Source organism: Acinonyx jubatus, chromosome B1 (assembly GCF_027475565.1).
Source record: "Acinonyx jubatus isolate Ajub_Pintada_27869175 chromosome B1, VMU_Ajub_asm_v1.0, whole genome shotgun sequence".
Classification (NCBI taxonomy): Eukaryota; Metazoa; Chordata; class Mammalia; order Carnivora; family Felidae; genus Acinonyx; species Acinonyx jubatus.
This window is the reverse complement of record NC_069382.1, coordinates 6,501,559-6,518,768: the sequence shown is the minus strand read 5'-3', so window position 1 is coordinate 6,518,768 and position 17,210 is coordinate 6,501,559. Positions and strand designations below refer to the sequence as shown.

Sequence of the window (17,210 nt, the reverse complement as noted above, 5' to 3'; positions counted from 1 at the left end):
GGCCTCAACTAAAACAAAGTGGCCAGACCTAGGTATTCCCCACCTCCATCATTCACCGCTGGTCAGTCACTCTGGGGGCTGGGGGACTTGAGGCAGGTGGCTCTTGGCAGCTGAGTAAACCCCCGCACCTGCCGATAGTTCAAGTCCTCCAGGATGCCTGCTCATGGCTCCTACCATCCCGTGTCACCCCTGCAGATCAGAGTAATAAGAATGATGCCCTACAATAACTGGTCCAGACAGGAAAATCTAGATGTCTGAGATCTATGGGTCTGGTAAGGACAGATATCAGGGATAGCAGCTAGAATACAAGGGTTGACAGGACCCTGGGAGATTAATCTCTGTCCTGGTGGTACTTCCACCAGCTGGGTGTGGACTAAGCCCCTGCGTTCCTGGCATGGAGGCACACCCTACCATCCAGCTGTCCTCGATCCTGAAAGGTGGTTTTTCAGGGTTCTGTACCAAGGCCCCTCTACATTTGCCCATAAGACTGTTCTTCCATGGTTGACACAGGATGACTCAAGCGCTCCCCTGGCTTGGCTCTCTATTGTGGCACATATTTCATTGTTAAATCTAGAGCGCTGACTCCAACTACCCCATGAGAACTGCTATCATTACCATGTCACTCAGAGAAAGCTGCCTTCTGATCTCCCCTCTCCTTAGGCTCATGATTATCATTAACATAATAATATAATCCCCTGGTTATGATCATTATCATGATTGTTATTGTCATTCATCATTACTTTCATTATTACTTTTCTTCCTGCGAATTATTTTTGTAGTTGTTAATATACAAGCTTCAACAGAGTTTCTCCACAGGAAAGCAATTCCTGCTATACCACATAGGATTTATTTTTCTGAGGAGCATCCTTAAATATTCCAAGTCAGCCTCCAGAAGTAGGATCAACCCTTGATACCATGGAAGCCTCTGGAAGGGCATCCTTGGCACACTTCTTCTGATAAAATTTAATATCCCCTCTACAGCCCACCGGCTGCTTGTGCCAGCGTAGAAGCCCCAGAACGTTGTTCTTGGACCAACAGAACTGCCACAAAATTCTTTTAGTCAAATCGGGGCCCCACAACCACTCTCACCTTCTGGGAAAGAAGGGAGATGGTGTCTCCACCCACGGGAACGTCCACAAAAGCTCCTATATCTGATCTAGAGCCCTGGAACCACCATAGGTAAACATGGAGGTGCAAGAATGGCTTCCTAGGCCAGACTGAGGCTCTGGATAACTTCTAAGTCCAGGATAGGCTGGTGCAGTACTGGAAGACACTTTGGAGACTGGGAGCTGCCATTCTGCACAACCCGCAAGTTTTCTAAGTCTTCATGGACAGTAATCTTTCCAAAAAAAAAAAACATTTGGTGGACCCACATAGATTCTGGCTGGTGACAAGAAAGGTCTTCCAACACGATACCTGAGCTCCCTTTGGAAAATGATCCTTCACATTCCAGAAAACTAAATGTCCCACATTCCTTGACTCACTTGATGTTACTCTGGAAGCAAAGTGGATACTTGGAAAGAATTTCATCTGAAGTTGGAAACTGTCAAGTCAATCTGTCCAGAAATGGAACAATGATAATGAGAGAGGAGGAGAAAGTGCTGAAATGTGTGTCTATCCAATAAGGAAGGGAGGGGGAGGGGGAAGGCTGTGCTGAGTGGTCTCTCTGAAGAAGAGTGACCACACCCTAAGACCTTTAAATGAATCTCAAGTTTGTAGCTAATTGGATGACCTGTTCCTAGTCGGCTGGGTGGGGCAAGCTGTAAAGGGCTAAAGAGAGGGCCACAGCTATCATTCAGAGACTGGCCTCTTTTTTTTAAAATTTTTTTAGTGTTTATTTTTGAGACAGAGAGACACAGAGCATGAACAGGGGAGGGTCAAAGAAAGAGAGAGGGAGACAAAGAATCCAAAACAACTCCAAGCTCCAAGCTGTCAGCACAGAGCTCGACGAGGGGCTCGAACTCACAGACAGTGAGATCATGACCTGAGCTGGAGCCAGAAGCTCAACTGACTGAGCCACCCAGGCGCCCCTGAGACTGGCCTCTTGATAGAACCATCGCTGTGCAATGTGAGGCTCCACATGGGAGATCTTGTAAAAGCTGTTTCTGGAGACATGGAGACTACCTCTTCCATGGAAACCTCATGTAAATGCTCAAGTCTGTCTGTCCAGAGAGGGAGCAATGGAAATGAGGGAGGTGGAGAAAGTGGTGAAACCTGTGTGTGCCTCTTGAGGGGGGAGGGGCAGGAGGAAGGCTGGGCTGAGTCGCCTGTCTGCAGAAGAGTGACCACACCCTAAGACCCCTCGTCCAACTCCAGCTGGTAGCTGATTGGATGACGTGGTCCTAGTCAGGTGGGTGGGGCGAGCTTTACGAGGGCTGAGGAGAGGGCCACAGCCATCATTCTGAGACTGGCCTCCTGAGAGAAGCATCGCTCTGCAACGTGAGGCTCCACGTTTCAGGAGACATGGAGACGCCCTCTTCCCACTGCCGAGAGGAGTCTCAGTTCCATGTCTTTCCAAACCTCAAACCTTGCGGATCAAAAACGGGTGGTGCTGAAGGCCACGGAGGACCCACTCTGCCTGAGAAGCCGTCACCGTCATCGCACACACCCTGCGACCTGCCTAACGGTTGGGCTCCCACGTCGACGGGTCTGCCCCCCGCAAAGAAACCTGTGAGTTGGAGGAGACCTTCTGTGGTTGGGGCTGGCCTGCAGAACCTGGGGAACACGTGCTATGCGAATGCGGCCCTGCAGTGTCTGACGTACACACCACCCCTCGCCAGCTACATGCTGTCCCAGGAGCACTCCCGAAGCTGTGGGAGGCAGCCATTCTGCGTGCTGTGTGCTCTGCAGGCTCACGTGACCCGGGCCCTCTGCCGTCCGGGAGACGTGATCCGGCCTCCGCCAAAACTGCTCGCTGCCTTCCACACACACAGGCAGGAGGATGCCCATGAGTTTCTGATGTTCACTCTGGATGCTATGCAGCAAGCGTGTTTGCGTGAGGACAAGCCTTCAGAGCCTCAGGCTCAGGACGCCACCCTCATCCGGCAAATCTTTGGGGGGTACTGGAGGTCTCAAATCCAGTGTCTCCACTGCCAGGGTGTCTCCAGCACTTTGGACCCTTACCTGGACATTAGCCTGGATATCAGGGCAGCTCAGAGTGTGAGCCAAGCTTTGCAACACTTGGTGAAGCCCGAACAGTTGGATGGTGAAAATGCCTATCGTTGTAGTACTTGTCTCGACAAGGTACCTGCTTCCAAGACGTTGACTTTGCACACTTGCTCCAAGGTCCTGATGCTGGTATTGAAACGATTCTGCCATTTCACGGGCAGCAAACTGGCTAAGGAAGTGCAATATCCTGAGCGCCTTGACATGCGACGCTACGCGTCTGGGCAGGACGGGGGGTCGCTGACTTATGTGCTCTATGCCGTGCTGGTGCACGCGGGCTGGAATTGTCACAGCGGACATTACTTCTGTTACATCAAAGCTGGGAACGGCCAGTGGTACAAAATGGACGATGCGAAGGTGACCGCCAGTGATGCGACGTCTGCCCTGAGCCAACACGCCTATGTCCTCTTTTACATCCAGAAGAGTGAATTGGAAAGAGAGCGTGCGAGTGAGCCAGGTGCTGGGGAATCCACATGCCTCCAGGCTGACCACGCAGGCACGGCTGCGGCCCAAGGGGGGCCTGAAACCGACCCCAACATCGAGGTGCCACAATTGGAGGATCACGTGGAAGAGACACCACTGCCAGCAACCACGTTAGACCAGTGGAGATTCCTCCAAGAAAGCCACCGTCCCAAGTCTGAATTCAACCTCAGGAAACTAGAATTTGCTCTTCCCCCCGACGCAGTCCTAATTCACCAGTCCAAATACAGAGATGAGATGGGAAAGGATCACCGTGAACCAAGCATCTACCGGCTCAACAGTTCAGCCAGGGACATCCCACCTCAGAGGGCAACGGCCATTCACCAAGTCCCTTGTCTCACCGGCAGAGCCAGAGCTACCAAGAGGAAGAACAAGAAGGGACAGAGGTCTCAGGAAGCAGTGCAGGGATCCCACTACAGGCTTTGAGATACATGCCTGCCCACGTGCACACTCACCCACCCTCACTACTCACTCACTCACTCACTCACAGTCCCTTTGTAGGCCATATTTTGTGTGTTGTAGGTGGGTGTGATCGGGACATGTGGAGGGACCATGAATCTGGCTGTATTCACAGGATATGGCATTCATTTTGGCCTGGAGATTCTTGAGCTCTAAGGCTGGCTTTCCATAATGATATTATTGGAGAGATTTGGAGGATTATGCTGGGTATTTGGAGGATTTCTCCCCTCCATGACACAGAGGAGAATTGGGGGCCAATCAGAGCTGAAAGGGATGTAGGGAGTGGTCAGTCAGGCCTGAAGAGTAGAAAAAAGGCTAAGCACCTGAAGTTCGTGAGAAAATGCCTGACATTCAAGTTCCCATCAATGAATTCCTTACTCTCTGTTTATTTTTAAAGCACATTTGTTCCTATGAGTTCCTATTAGTTCCTAGTGTGTAATATCTAGTATCTAGTACCTAGTGATGACTTCATAGGGTCTAGAATTGAGGAGCAACAAGGTGATAGGATAGATGGGATTAAAGTGCCTAAGAGGTCACATGACCTTGGCCAAGTATAACAGTCTGGGAAGGAAGGAAGTGTCCCTCACTGACCGGCCCTCGGGCATGCCGGATGCTGAGTCTCCTCCACTGGAGTCCGCCTGCCACACGCCATTCTGGATGTCTCCTGACACACAGGAGGAGCATATTTGCATTTCAGGTGGGTTGGGACGATTTGGGCCTCACACAAGCTGGCAGAGAAATAGGACAGGGAAGAAATGGGGGTTGTGGTGTGCCTCTACTCACGAAGTGAAGGACTCTTTAGTGTTGAAGAGGATTCTGAGGCAGAGACTGAGGAAAGGGATGGCTCTCAATGTTCCTGAGGACATGAGGTTCAGATTCCAAAGGAACTGGACCCCAGAGTCTGATTGGTGTGGGGGCATGCGGGAGCAGCGACAGCACCCTGCTCCATTTCACCATGGGGTCTGAAAGCCTAAAAAATTCACTCCGAGTTCACCAGAGTTTTGATATTCATTTCCCATGGTTTACAAGGAAATTCAGAGTGGGGACCTGGAAAGAAACCATAAATAAAAGAGTTCAGATATTCACTTTGGAAGATTCCAATCTAGCAGAAGGGATACTAGGTTTTTGGAATTGATTTTGTATTTGAAAATGGCTTCCTTTTATGTCAAATGGGCAGTTCCGTTTTTTGAGAGTCAAGCATACTTGTGTATGTTGGGGCAGTATTTCTCGTGTAAGTCAGGGCTGTATTTCCTGTGGTTTTCATACCAGAGTACATTTGAAAGACTTCATGAAAGTCTCTCCATGGAGTCACTCAAGACCATCTCCCCTGCCTTTCCTAAGGCTTTCCTGCTGGGGATGGGTCCTCAGTAGACTGTGTAGAACATGCAGGAAGGAGAGGTCATGCAGGCTGAAGACTGTATTTGACCTGGAGGTCATGACGCCCCCTCATGCCTGTTGGGAGAAGGGGTACATGAAAGAGTCAAGTATCTATGTGAATATGACTCTTCTTTCTCTTTTGACTCAGGAAATCCAAAAATCCCTATCCGTGGAAGGCTGACCTGACCCTCTAAGGAGTGGGGCAGATGGCAGGAGGTCACACCAAGCAAGAATTTTACAGACCCTTGAATGCCCCAAAATGGAAGAGGCAACACAGGGTATCCATGGTGTGCAGGACTCCCAGGCCAGTGGAGGAAGATCCTAGGGTAAGTGGATCCTTGGAGGTGTGGTGAAGCAGCGGGGCGGGGGGGGGGGGGTGAGCCACTATTCTGGAGATGGGGATTGCACATGACAAGCTCTGTGTCCTTCTGTCAGTTATCCTTTCCTAGCCAAGGATGGTCTGCATTGGAATTTCCCCAGCAGGCTCATTAGGATCTTCAGATCTGCGGATCAAACTTACTTGTACATAGGTCAGGTCTAGGCTGGTGTTTGTCCAAATCTTTCCATGTGGCTCATTTCTATTCAGTCTGAAATCTCCAATGGTCCCTCCCCCCACAGAGGTTCAGACATATTAAATATCCTGGAGCTCACGAGTCGTATATGATGTACCCTGTCCAAAACCCATCTCCCACTCCCAGAATATGTCCTTCTCTGTCACAGAGTCTAAGTCTAAAGTTCTCTTTTGTCCAGCAAAAAGAGGACACAGGATTAAACAAAGAGATGGCTAATCTCCGGGCAAAGATAAGAGCCCCAAATCAGGGTTCTTGCCGCTCATTTATTAAGATCAGAAGGCTTACAAACATGATGGGCATGCACAAAGAGACCAAGAAACTGTGAACATTAACTTGGGGATGTGAGGGAAAATGGGGGTTTTGAAGATATACAGTGTTTGGGGTTTGGGTCAGTATTAAACAAAATCCTGGCCCCGGGCAGATAGGCAGACGATTGTTAAGGGCAGACAGGAGGCGCTGTGCCTGTTTATCTTTGTCAGCTTAGGTGATGAGACAGGGAGAATAGCCTCAGGGTTAACAAGGCACCTTTTCTTTTTTTTTTTTTTTTTTTTTATCCATCTCCTCTCCAGGCTGCTTGGCCTACAGCGCAGCATCCATAGTCCAATTCACTAGTTTACCTAACTTGGCCCTTTCCTCCTGTGAAAGCAGCTTTTCTGCTATAGAACTAATTGGGGGGCATTTTTGCCCTGCATGCCTGATCTTGCTTACCTCATATAATTTTGTATTGGGAGCCTTTGCACCCGTTCCTAATTTGGGCCTTTGTCCCTCCCTCTCTATTCTGGGGACTCTGCACCCACTTTCTATTTTGGGTGCCTTTGCACCTCCCTATTCTTGGGGTGCCAATCTGGTTTACCCAAACTCAGGTGTTTGGGTGAGCATTCTATGGCTTTGAATTTCTTTATGCCTTGTTAACCCATTGGTGTAAGCCCAGGGGATTCCTAAGCTTATCCCCCACACTTCTCATGTTCTTTACACTTGGATTTTGGTTCCTGCTCATTCACTGAGTCTCTCCACCTTCCCTCACACAGGTAAAGTGTAAGAACTGCAGAGCCTTTGGGCACAAAGCATCAAGCAGCTGGTGCACCATGAGACACTGGGATGGGCCCCGGGCCCCCCAGGCCTGAGACTCCAGGAAAATGAGGGAGAATCTGGAACCAAGGAGAATGTGGAAGACAGGCAATGCAGCTCCTTCTACTTCCCAAGTTTTGTCGTGTAGACGAGAAGGTCAGTGGAGGAAGGTGCTGTTCCAGAGATTCCCCAGGAGACGCCCAGGAAGGCAGCAGCGAACCTGGAGGGAATCCACAGAACCCTGTGACTATGAGAGGGTGAGTGTCCCCTGTTCCTGCTCTTCTTTTTTCCCTGGGACAGGGGTGGGCTTCATTGCCCTCCTGGGAGCAGAGGGGTTTCAACACTGACCAAGGTGATTTCTCTGGGAGTCCTTTTCACCCAGTTCCCCTGGGTGTCCATGCTTTTGCAGGATCCCTTGTATGTGTGCTAACAGTGTGGCTAGTGGGGGAGGGCGGTGAGAACACTATATCAGGAAACTCTTGCAACACCCAGAGGCCTCTCTGGAAGACCATGTATCTTTCTTTGTGACACATACTCCCAAATTGGCCATGGAACTCAGTGGCCCCCACTGCAAACCTCCACCTGCAGGATGCCTGTACTTTCCTGGAAGCATGAATGGACGTGCTTGTCCACTTCGGGAGGCAGGCACGATGCACAACCTTTCTGGTCCATCGCTCCGGTGGAATCAAAGCATCAAGGGGCTACTGCCCAGTGTTTCTTCCTGATCAGCACTGAGCTGGAAGTCCTCATCCTTTGTCAGTAGAATCCTTTCCTGTCTCTCCCAGTTGTTTGCAATGGACTGAGGTCTTGGCGTTTCTGTTTCTTTGCTGTGCTTGTCGTGCATGTGTCCTTGGTGGGGAGGAAGGACTCATGGCCGTTGTCTGTGTGTTGTGTGTTCCCACAGCATCCGCACAGGCCAATGCCCGTGTACACCACCAAGAGGGTGTCCGTGCTGGAGCCGCACGTCCCGGCTGAGCCTCCTAGCAGGACGCCTGACACGACACAGCTGTCCCTGTCGGCTGCTCCTCTCGGGAGACCTGCGGCGAGCACCTTCCCGCCTGCAGGCCGACAGGATGCCCAGCAAGTGGGGACCCCTGCCCCACCTGCCCGGCCTGCCCCGGCACACCAACGCTCTGCCCGGGATCCAGGCCTCGGTGTCCAGCTGAGACAACACCGGCCCCGATGTGCCTCCCTTGAACGTCTCCAGACTGTCTCTAGGGGGCAGGGCACTGGCCATGCCCAGGCACCAGCCAAGCATCCTGAGGTGAGCTCTGATCCTCCTCCAACCCGTTTGGCTCCGAGTCCCCAGCCCCACATCCAGACATCAGGCAAGAGATGGGCCCCGCTTCCTGACGACACGTGCCAGAACCCTCGAAAGAAACCACGATGGACCCCCTTTCATCAACCCCACAAGAGCACAGGACGCCCCCGTGTGGGGCTTTGCCAGAGTCGGTGTCGTCCAGAAAGGAGAAGTGCATGTGGTCTCAAGGGGGCACCCCACGTGCTCAGGAAGTCACCTGCCTTGGTGCAAAGCATGAGCCTCCAGCCTCCCCGCCCCCAACCTCAATTGGACACTCTCCAGGCGTGCACCGTGGCCCTGTGTCCACGCTGTCCACAGGCACCCAGCCAGCCCATGGGAATGGTCTTCAGCCGCCTGGACAAAGGCAGCTGGAACTCCAGGTTCATAGCAGCTCCCTGTCTGGCACCTCCCGAGACGCCAGCCCCCACTGGTCAGGTCCCTCCCATCACACACCAGTCTGAAGAAGGCTGTGTGCATCCGATTGAGTGTCCTATTTGATCACCTGCCGCTTTCATCATCCTCAGATGAGTGTGATTGGCAGTGAGACACCTCATGGCCTTGGAATCTTGACCTCCAACTCAGTGACCCTGAGGAGATGACTGTTCAATTGAAAATAGGTTTCAGGTATGGCATATGGTGCATCAGCAATTCCCCTGTTGGGCTTGATGTACAAAATTGGAGCCCTGGTCATACTTGGATGTCACACTTGTGTCGTGTGTATACATACATCCCTTCTCCCAATGCAGAACACACTTTTTCTTTAGGTAATATATGTTATTTTTCACATGATACTTATCAACGTGGATGTAAAGTTTATTTTATGTAAATACATATTTAAGAAACTTAGTGAAATTAAATAATAAGTTATAAGCCTCACTGTAAATATAACCTATGAAATTACATGCGTTTGGTTTGCAAATGTGCAATTTGGGGATTCTGAATAAAGGATCCAACTGTTTCCTTTGCAAATTCAAAGCAGAGATTAATTCGGTAGACTCTGTGAGGTAGTTTTGTGCCAATTGTACTGGGGAATATATTACCCGCTTTCTTCATTTTCGTTATTAAATGTTATCATGAAGCTATGTTTCCTTTTTTCACATTTAATAAAATTTTTCCAAATAGGACATAAGGTGCATTAGTTTTTTTCTCAGCTTTGAACATTATTTTTAATTATTTACTTTGTCAAAGCTTAATTAACTGTCAGGAAAGAGGAGCTTGATAGGACCTAGGTCTGCTTCGACTTTCAGAACCTCAGGCAAACCCAGCTGTAGTGTGTAAATACATGCTTATTAGAATCATTTTTGTGTGATTGGGCACCTGGGTAGCTCAGCCAGTTAAGCGTCCGACTCCTGATTTCAGGTCATGATCTCAGAGCTCATGAATTCAAGCCCGGTGTCTGGCTCTGCACTGTCAGGGCAGAGCCTGCTTGGGATTCTCTCTCTCTCCTTCCCGCTCTGCCCCTCCCCCACTCCCCCCCCCCCCGGTCTCCCCGAAGATAAAATAAATGAACTATAAAAATATTTCTATGTGATCCTGTGTACCTCCAATATGCACTGGGCAGGCTCAGTCTGTCTTTGGCCCATAATGGGATCCGTTGGTGAGGCTTCATGTATGCATATGCCGGAACCCTATGACAAGAGATGCACATATTGGCTGCCTTTTGGAGGCCTGGCTTGTGATTTACTGCCCTCCATAGGATTTTGTGACACAGCAATATTTGACAGGCTGGGCAGGTGCTGGTCAAAATATCACCTTAGGAACAGGCTATCTTTCTTCTCTCCCTCAGGGCAAACTCTGAGGAGGACCCAGGGAAATCCCATAGGTGTGTAGAGAGGAATCCTCCCTTAGGAAGAGCATACACCTGCTCCTTCCCCCTACAGAGCGTTCTTTGGGGAATGCTCCCCTCTCTCTCTCTGCAGATCTGTGCAGCCAGAAGGCAGAGCAACTAGCTGTTGGCCATCCAATGTCACTTAAACCAGGAAGGAAGTACAGGAGTCACAGGGTGAGCCCCACCCAAAACACCATCCACGCAGACTCTGTGTGACTTGAGTCAGAGGCTGTTGTTCCCTTTCCCCGGCCCCTGACTCAGGCCCTGCCCACTGCCCCATTACTGTCTCATTCCTTCTGACAAAAGCATAATAATCGGGCTCTTTTTCTAATATTCATTTTATTCAGGTCATGCGGTTGCTCTTTTACATTGTTAACCTCACTCCCCTTTTGCAATGCATTTAACTGTGGATAATAGTATCAATGTTGTAAGTCTTCTCTGGGGGTTCTACATATGAAATGTCTAATATCTTCGGTAAGGCATCATGGAGGGTCAACTACTATGCCAAATATTTTTGACTTTATGACATGCACGGAAACTGTGTTAGATGATATTAATAGGTTATCTGATATCATCCATCACAAACAGATGCATTGAGAGGCATCAAGAATTCTCATTGGACTAGGGGGAGGGCCTCCAAGTGCAATGCCGTCGGCAGTCTGGATGGTTTCCCTCCTTGAAGATTGGCGTGTATTGGACGTCGTGTGCACTTTTCATTTGGCCTTTCCTATCTTCTCCAGGAGGCTGCTCCTGTGGCCTCTGCCCACTGCCCTCAAGGCATGGCCCTCTCCCAGCCTGGTGCCATCCAGCGCTGCCCACATCTTCCCCCGCCCCCAGCCTGGCCTCACCCAATGGCATGGGACCACTGCCCCACCCTTACTGGCAGCATTCTTACCCCTGCCCCACCCATCACCACACCCTTCCCAATTCTCATCCTCTCAACTCCCAGTTGGTCTCACCTCACAACCAGCCCATCCCTTCACCGTACCAGCCTGGCACCAGCCACTCTCAGGACCACTCCCCAAGGAGAATAGACCAGATTCTTGGGGGGGGGGTGGTTAGTGGGGGCCAGAGAAGAAGCACACCTTTCACTTTTCTTAAAATATCCATTGGCATGCACCAAGCTTGGACCTGTTTTTTCAATGATTATATATTCCATTGGGTTTTCACCTTTTCCTATAAAATTGTTGGGTTTTCAATGGAGTTTTAGACAGTACTATCTTTGGCATTATTAGAATGAGGTCACAGTTTGCTCTCCTCCGTGTAGTGACCTCAGCCAGTCTATCCCAGGCCTTCCTGGAGCACGAAGCTGACCCACCTCTGAGGACTAGACTTTTGCTCTGTCTGAATGCTTTGGTACTGACATGTGGGTGCTTCCTGGGGCTTGAGTCAGCCCGCCTCCGTACTTGAATGACACCCCAGCTTGTCTTGGTCTCCAGATCTCAGAATGGCCCAGAATCTTCCAAGTGGGTAGTCAGGATGGGGAATTGTCTCAAAAGGACCATTCTACCACCTGTTTCCTCATGTCTATGTGTCATCTATCTGTGTGTCTATCATGTATCTTCCTGTCTTCATCGGGTCTCTATTATCTATCTATGGAGTGTATTTCTGTTATTGAAATTGTATCTGTTATTTGCCATACTTTGTGCGTGATGTATAAATTCAAATGCCTTTGAGATGCAGGTGGGTGACATCCATAAATGTTTAGTTTTCTAAGTATATTCTACATATATTTTAATTTCATGTTTCTCATCATCTTTGTAGCCTGGACTCTTTGACAGATTATCTTCATTGTGAACATAGAATATAGCTTATTCTTTTACCCATTTTTGCTTTCTCCTTCAGAATATTTTGTTTCACCTATGGATTAGAGCCATGTCCAGGATCTACTGTGTAGTAAATACATGATTTCAATTTAAACTAATGAAAGATGAAGTGTTCGCCATTTTCAGGCATACTTTTAAGGACACCTGTGCTCTCACATGAACAGGTGAAAACACGGTCATACTGCCTTCTTTGGAGCCTCATTAATACCCTTATGAATTGGAGGGTGAAATCTGTGAATTAAGATTTCCTTGAGAAATCCAGTTTAGGTGGCAGGATTTGTCAAGACCAAATAACACTGTTCCTATTGCCAGAATTGCTCCAACATCACCCCACGTGAGGCCACCTACTGGTTTTCCCATATGCAATCTCATTTGCTAATTGTCAACATTTTAAAAAATTTAACATCTTGACTTAACTGGATTTATATTTTGAAATAAAAGTTCCTGGAATGTCTGGAAAACATATCATCACCAGTGGCCTGAGCAGCGCAGGTTCTCTATTTTAGCTCAGAGTCCAGGGTCCAGTACAGCCAAAATTAAGAGTCATAATGAGGGAATCTAGACCCACCCACCAGACCTTCTGTAAATGTTCATGGTCGCCTTTATGGCCCACGAAATGCTCAGGCTGCAGTGCAAGGCATGGAGACTCTGACCTGCCAGCCTGAGCAAGTGCCCAATGCCAGGTCCTCCTGAAGACTATGCAATGCCCGTGCTGGCCAGCGGCGCCCCCTGCTGGACAGAGAGCAGTGTGCAAGACTCCCTCTTGTGACCTCCCACACGGATTACAAAGCCAGGGGTGTGGACTTCCTCAGGTGTGGGTGGAACACGTGACACAAGGCCACCCAGGAAGAGCTGGTCCTAGTCATCTGGGGAGCTGACTGGATGCTTATGGAGGCCATCATGAGATCCAGATCAAATATTGTGTGTGTGTGTGTGTGTGTGTGTGTGTGTGTGGTTGCGTGTGTGATATACGGATTTTAATCCAGGAAGAGAAAGTTGGATCCCAAAATTTCTACAGGATGACCTAGCATGGTTACTTTCTGCGGCTTCCCTTCATGGCTCAGATGCACATACACTGTTTGTATTCTACCCATGATTCTGCCCAATCTAGAATCAAATCCACAGGAAAAATAGATTTCACGTGTTAATGTCTTTTGAGATCTAACATCCAGTTAGCCCTGTTGAGCTCTTTCAGTGAGAAAGTGCCATGTAATCACTTGTATGTGGAATAAAAAACAAAACAGAAGAACACAGGGCAAGGGAAGAATAAATAAAATAAGATAAAATCACAGAGGGAGGCAAGCCATAGGAGACTCTTCAAAAAATTTTGTTTTTTGTGTATTTGAGAGAGAGAGAGAGAGAGAGAGAGAGAGAGAGAGAGATACAGAGCATGACCAGGGGAGTGGCAGAGAGAGGCATGCACACAGAATCCAGAGCAGGCTCCAGGCTCTTAGCTGTCATCACAGCACCGGACACAGGGCTTGAAGTCTCAAACCCTGAGATCATGAGCTGACTGAATCAGAGTCCTAACCGACTGAGACACCTACGTGTCCCAGGAGAACCCTTAAGTGTAGAGAAGAAAGTGAGGGTTGCTAGAGGGGAGGAGTGGGTGCGCTCCATTTGCAACAGGTGTTATGGAGGGCCCCTGTGGGGGTTGGCAGTGGGTGTTACATGTAAGGGACGAAGCCCTAAATTCCACCCCTGAAACCAAGACTACACTCACTGTTAACTAAATTTGATTTAAATTTTGAAAATGGAGGGGGGACTGGGTGCCTCAGTCGGTTGAGTGTCCAACCTCAGCTCAGGTCAGGATCTCATGGTTCGTGGGGTTGAGCTCCACGTTAGGCTCTGTGCTGACAGCTCAGAGCCTGGAGCTGCTTTGGATTCTGTGTTTCTCTCTCTCTGCCCCTCCCATGCTCATACTCTGTCTCTGTTTTTGTGTGTATGTCTCTCTCTGTTTATTTAAACGTTTTATTTCACGTTTAAAACATGAAAACAACACACCAATAAATTTTAAAAGTAGATTAAGAAAAAGTATTTTTCCTCTATCGGCTCTGATATTTGAACATCCAGAATTCAATATGATTTGCTGTACAAAATTCACATACTGACATTAGTTCCCACTAAGTGTGGTGTGTATGTTTAATGCAGACTGGAAACAACAACAACAACAACAGCAACAACAGGCTTTACCCTGTCAGTGCCATTGGCAAACGACCAGAGATCTCCTATATGGCCCCCCTCCCCTAGGGGGAATTGAAGGATCATGCACTAATTCCCATTCAACAGTGTATTTAGTGAGTCTCGCTCCTAAGAAATACAGGTGTGACTGAGAGCATCCATCCATACCCTGACCTGAAATACCACATTGTTGCCTCGGTTTCCACTTGAGACTCTTTTCTGAGGTGTACAACCAAGGACCAAGATTGCAATGCAACTGAGCAGAAATCCCTGAGCCTCCTCCCTTGTGGAGGAGATTGTCCGATGGGGGGATGGTGGTCAACTCTGCGGAACAAGGTAGAGCTGCTTGGTGGCTCAGCAAGAAGAGGTGAAAGAAGGTTCCTTTCCCCCATTTGCTCTGCAGCCTCATGGGAGGGGGATTGTTAAGGGAACCTCATCTAATGAACATGGGCCAGGAAGGCTCCACCCACCCGTCTCCAGAGACATGAGCATTTATTTGCTCCTTGCCATTTCCAGGCAATTAGCCAATGTTCACATGAACATGTGGAGACTTTACAAAATACATTATGTATACAAGGAAACACTTTGCACAGTTATGAATTCGTGTTTCCTTCTGCTCCTCTCCTTCCGACACAAGACATTCCTGAAAAGGCTGTCTGCTCCCACGTAGAGCTAGAGTTCTTCCAGTTTCCTGGTCATTTGCCACTCCTCCGTGTGGAAGCCCTGAGATTGTTTCAAACTCCTTCCCCTGCCGGTGCATGTTTGGATATCACCGAGAGTCCCCACACGCACATGTTTGGGCACATGTACTTTACCAATACACAGAGTAGGGAATGGGACCGTGAGTCCCAGGCATTTTCACAGGGACTCCCGGTGCTCTGCCTTGTTTCCACCTTCATGCCTCATTGACCACTTCCTCTGACCCTTTCAGGCTCTGAGAGTGCCCAATGATCCTCGGTGCTGATGGAGGGGAGAAACCTTCCAAATAAATACCCAGCATAATCCACACCTCTCAAATAACATCATTACAGCCAGCCAGCCTTAAAGCTTAGGATTCTCCAGGTCAACTGGAACGCCATACCCCATGAATACAGCCAGATTAATGTCCCTCCACATGTCCCGATCACACCCACCTACAACACACAAAATGTGGCCTACAAGGGACTGTGAGTGAGTGAGTGAGTAGTGAGTGAGGGTGGGTGAATGTGCACGTGGGCAGGCGTGTATCTCAAAGCCCGTAGTGGGATCCCTGCACTGCTTCCTGAGACCTCTGTCCCTTCTTGTTCTTCCTCTTGGTAGCTCTGGCTCTGCCGGTGAGACAAGGGACTTGGTGAATGGCCGTTGCCCTCTGAGGTGGGATGTCCCTGGCTGAACTGTTGAGCCGGTAGATGCTTGGTTCACGGTGATCCTTTCCCATCTCATCTCTGTATTTGGACTGGTGAATTAGGACTGCGTCGGGGGGAAGAGCAAATTCTAGTTTCCTGAGGTTGAATTCAGACTTGGGACGGTGGCTTTCTTGGAGGAATCTCCACTGGTCTAACGTGGTTGCTGGCAGTGGTGTCTCTTCCACGTGATCCTCCAATTGTGGCACCTCGATGTTGGGGTCGGTTTCAGGCCCCCCTTGGGCCGCAGCCGTGCCTGCGTGGTCAGCCTGGAGGCATGTGGATTCCCCAGCACCTGGCTCACTCGCACGCTCTCTTTCCAATTCACTCTTCTGGATGTAAAAGAGGACATAGGCGTGTTGGCTCAGGGCAGACGTCGCATCACTGGCGGTCACCTTCGCATCATCCATTTTGTACCACTGGCCGTTCCCAGCTTTGATGTAACAGAAGTAATGTCCGCTGTGACAATTCCAGCCCGCGTGCACCAGCACGGCATAGAGCACATAAGTCAGCGACCCCCCGTCCTGCCCAGACGCGTAGCGTCGCATGTCAAGGCGCTCAGGATATTGCACTTCCTTAGCCAGTTTGCTGCCCGTGAAATGGCAGAATCGTTTCAATACCAGCATCAGGACCTTGGAGCAAGTGTGCAAAGTCAACGTCTTGGAAGCAGGTACCTTGTCGAGACAAGTACTACAACGATAGGCATTTTCACCATCCAACTGTTCGGGCTTCACCAAGTGTTGCAAAGCTTGGCTCACACTCTGAGCTGCCGTGATATCCAGGCTAATGTCCAGGTAAGGGTCCAAAGTGCTGGAGACACCCTGGCAGTGGAGACACTGGATTTGAGACCTCCAGTACCCCCCAAAGATTTGCTGGATGAGGGTGGCGTCCTGAGCCTGAGGCTCTGAAGGCTTGTCCTCACGCAAACACGCTTGCTGCATAGCATCCAGAGTGAACATCAGAAACTCATGGGCATCTTCCTGCTGTGTGTGTGTGGAAGACAGGAATTAAAACCCAAGTGAGGATAGTTTCCTAGGACGTTGGCTGTAAAGGCTATATGTGCTGGACTGTCGCTTAAATCACGATAGATTTCTATCTTTATTGTTTCGGTCAATGTCCTCTACTAGCTACTTAAATTACATAGTCGGGTAATTGCCCCTTGTAAAACTTTTCCAGTATTTTTCATGGGTTAAAAACAGTAGTTTCTTGGCCTTCTCAGCAAGGCAAATTTGGTCCATATGCTGGCATCCATTTGTAGGCAAGGTACAATGGGGAAGTGGGGACACGTTAGCATCCCTCCGTTACAGACCCTTAGTTGGCTGGTTGGTGATATTAGCGATTTTGTTTGAGGTATGCCTTGGGTTGCTTTGACATGTCAGGAACCTCTGTCATATCCTGCATGTGGGACAGCACTCAGGATTCAGGGGGGGATCTTTGAGGTAATGGAAACATGGGAGGAGCATGGGAGCTTCTCTTTGATCCCCAATGACTCTCCCTTGGGATGCCTTTTAACCCACTGGAAAAAATTTGACTGCAAAATTTAGGAAAGGATGGATCTTCTGTAACACTGCA

At 49.2% G+C, this 17,210-nt stretch overlaps 2 protein-coding genes across 2 annotated transcripts; one reads left to right on the top strand and one right to left on the bottom strand.

The window, feature by feature from the left end:
- The first annotated feature begins 2,463 nt into the window (after window positions 1–2,463).
- Window positions 2,464–4,104, top strand: LOC128314302 (ubiquitin carboxyl-terminal hydrolase 17-like protein 6). The gene has a single exon (XM_053216239.1). The coding sequence runs from the start codon at window positions 2,464–2,466 to the stop codon at window positions 4,069–4,071; it is 1,608 nt and encodes a 535-aa protein (XP_053072214.1). The 3' UTR covers window positions 4,072–4,104.
- An 11,380-nt stretch (window positions 4,105–15,484) lies between these two features.
- Window positions 15,485–16,627, bottom strand: LOC128314206 (ubiquitin carboxyl-terminal hydrolase 17-like protein 13; the record flags this gene model as incomplete). Its single annotated transcript, XM_053216139.1, has 1 exon — window positions 15,485–16,627. A coding segment is annotated over one exon (1,143 nt), but the record flags the coding sequence as incomplete, so codon positions are not given.
- Between the last annotated feature and the right edge of the window lie 583 nt (window positions 16,628–17,210).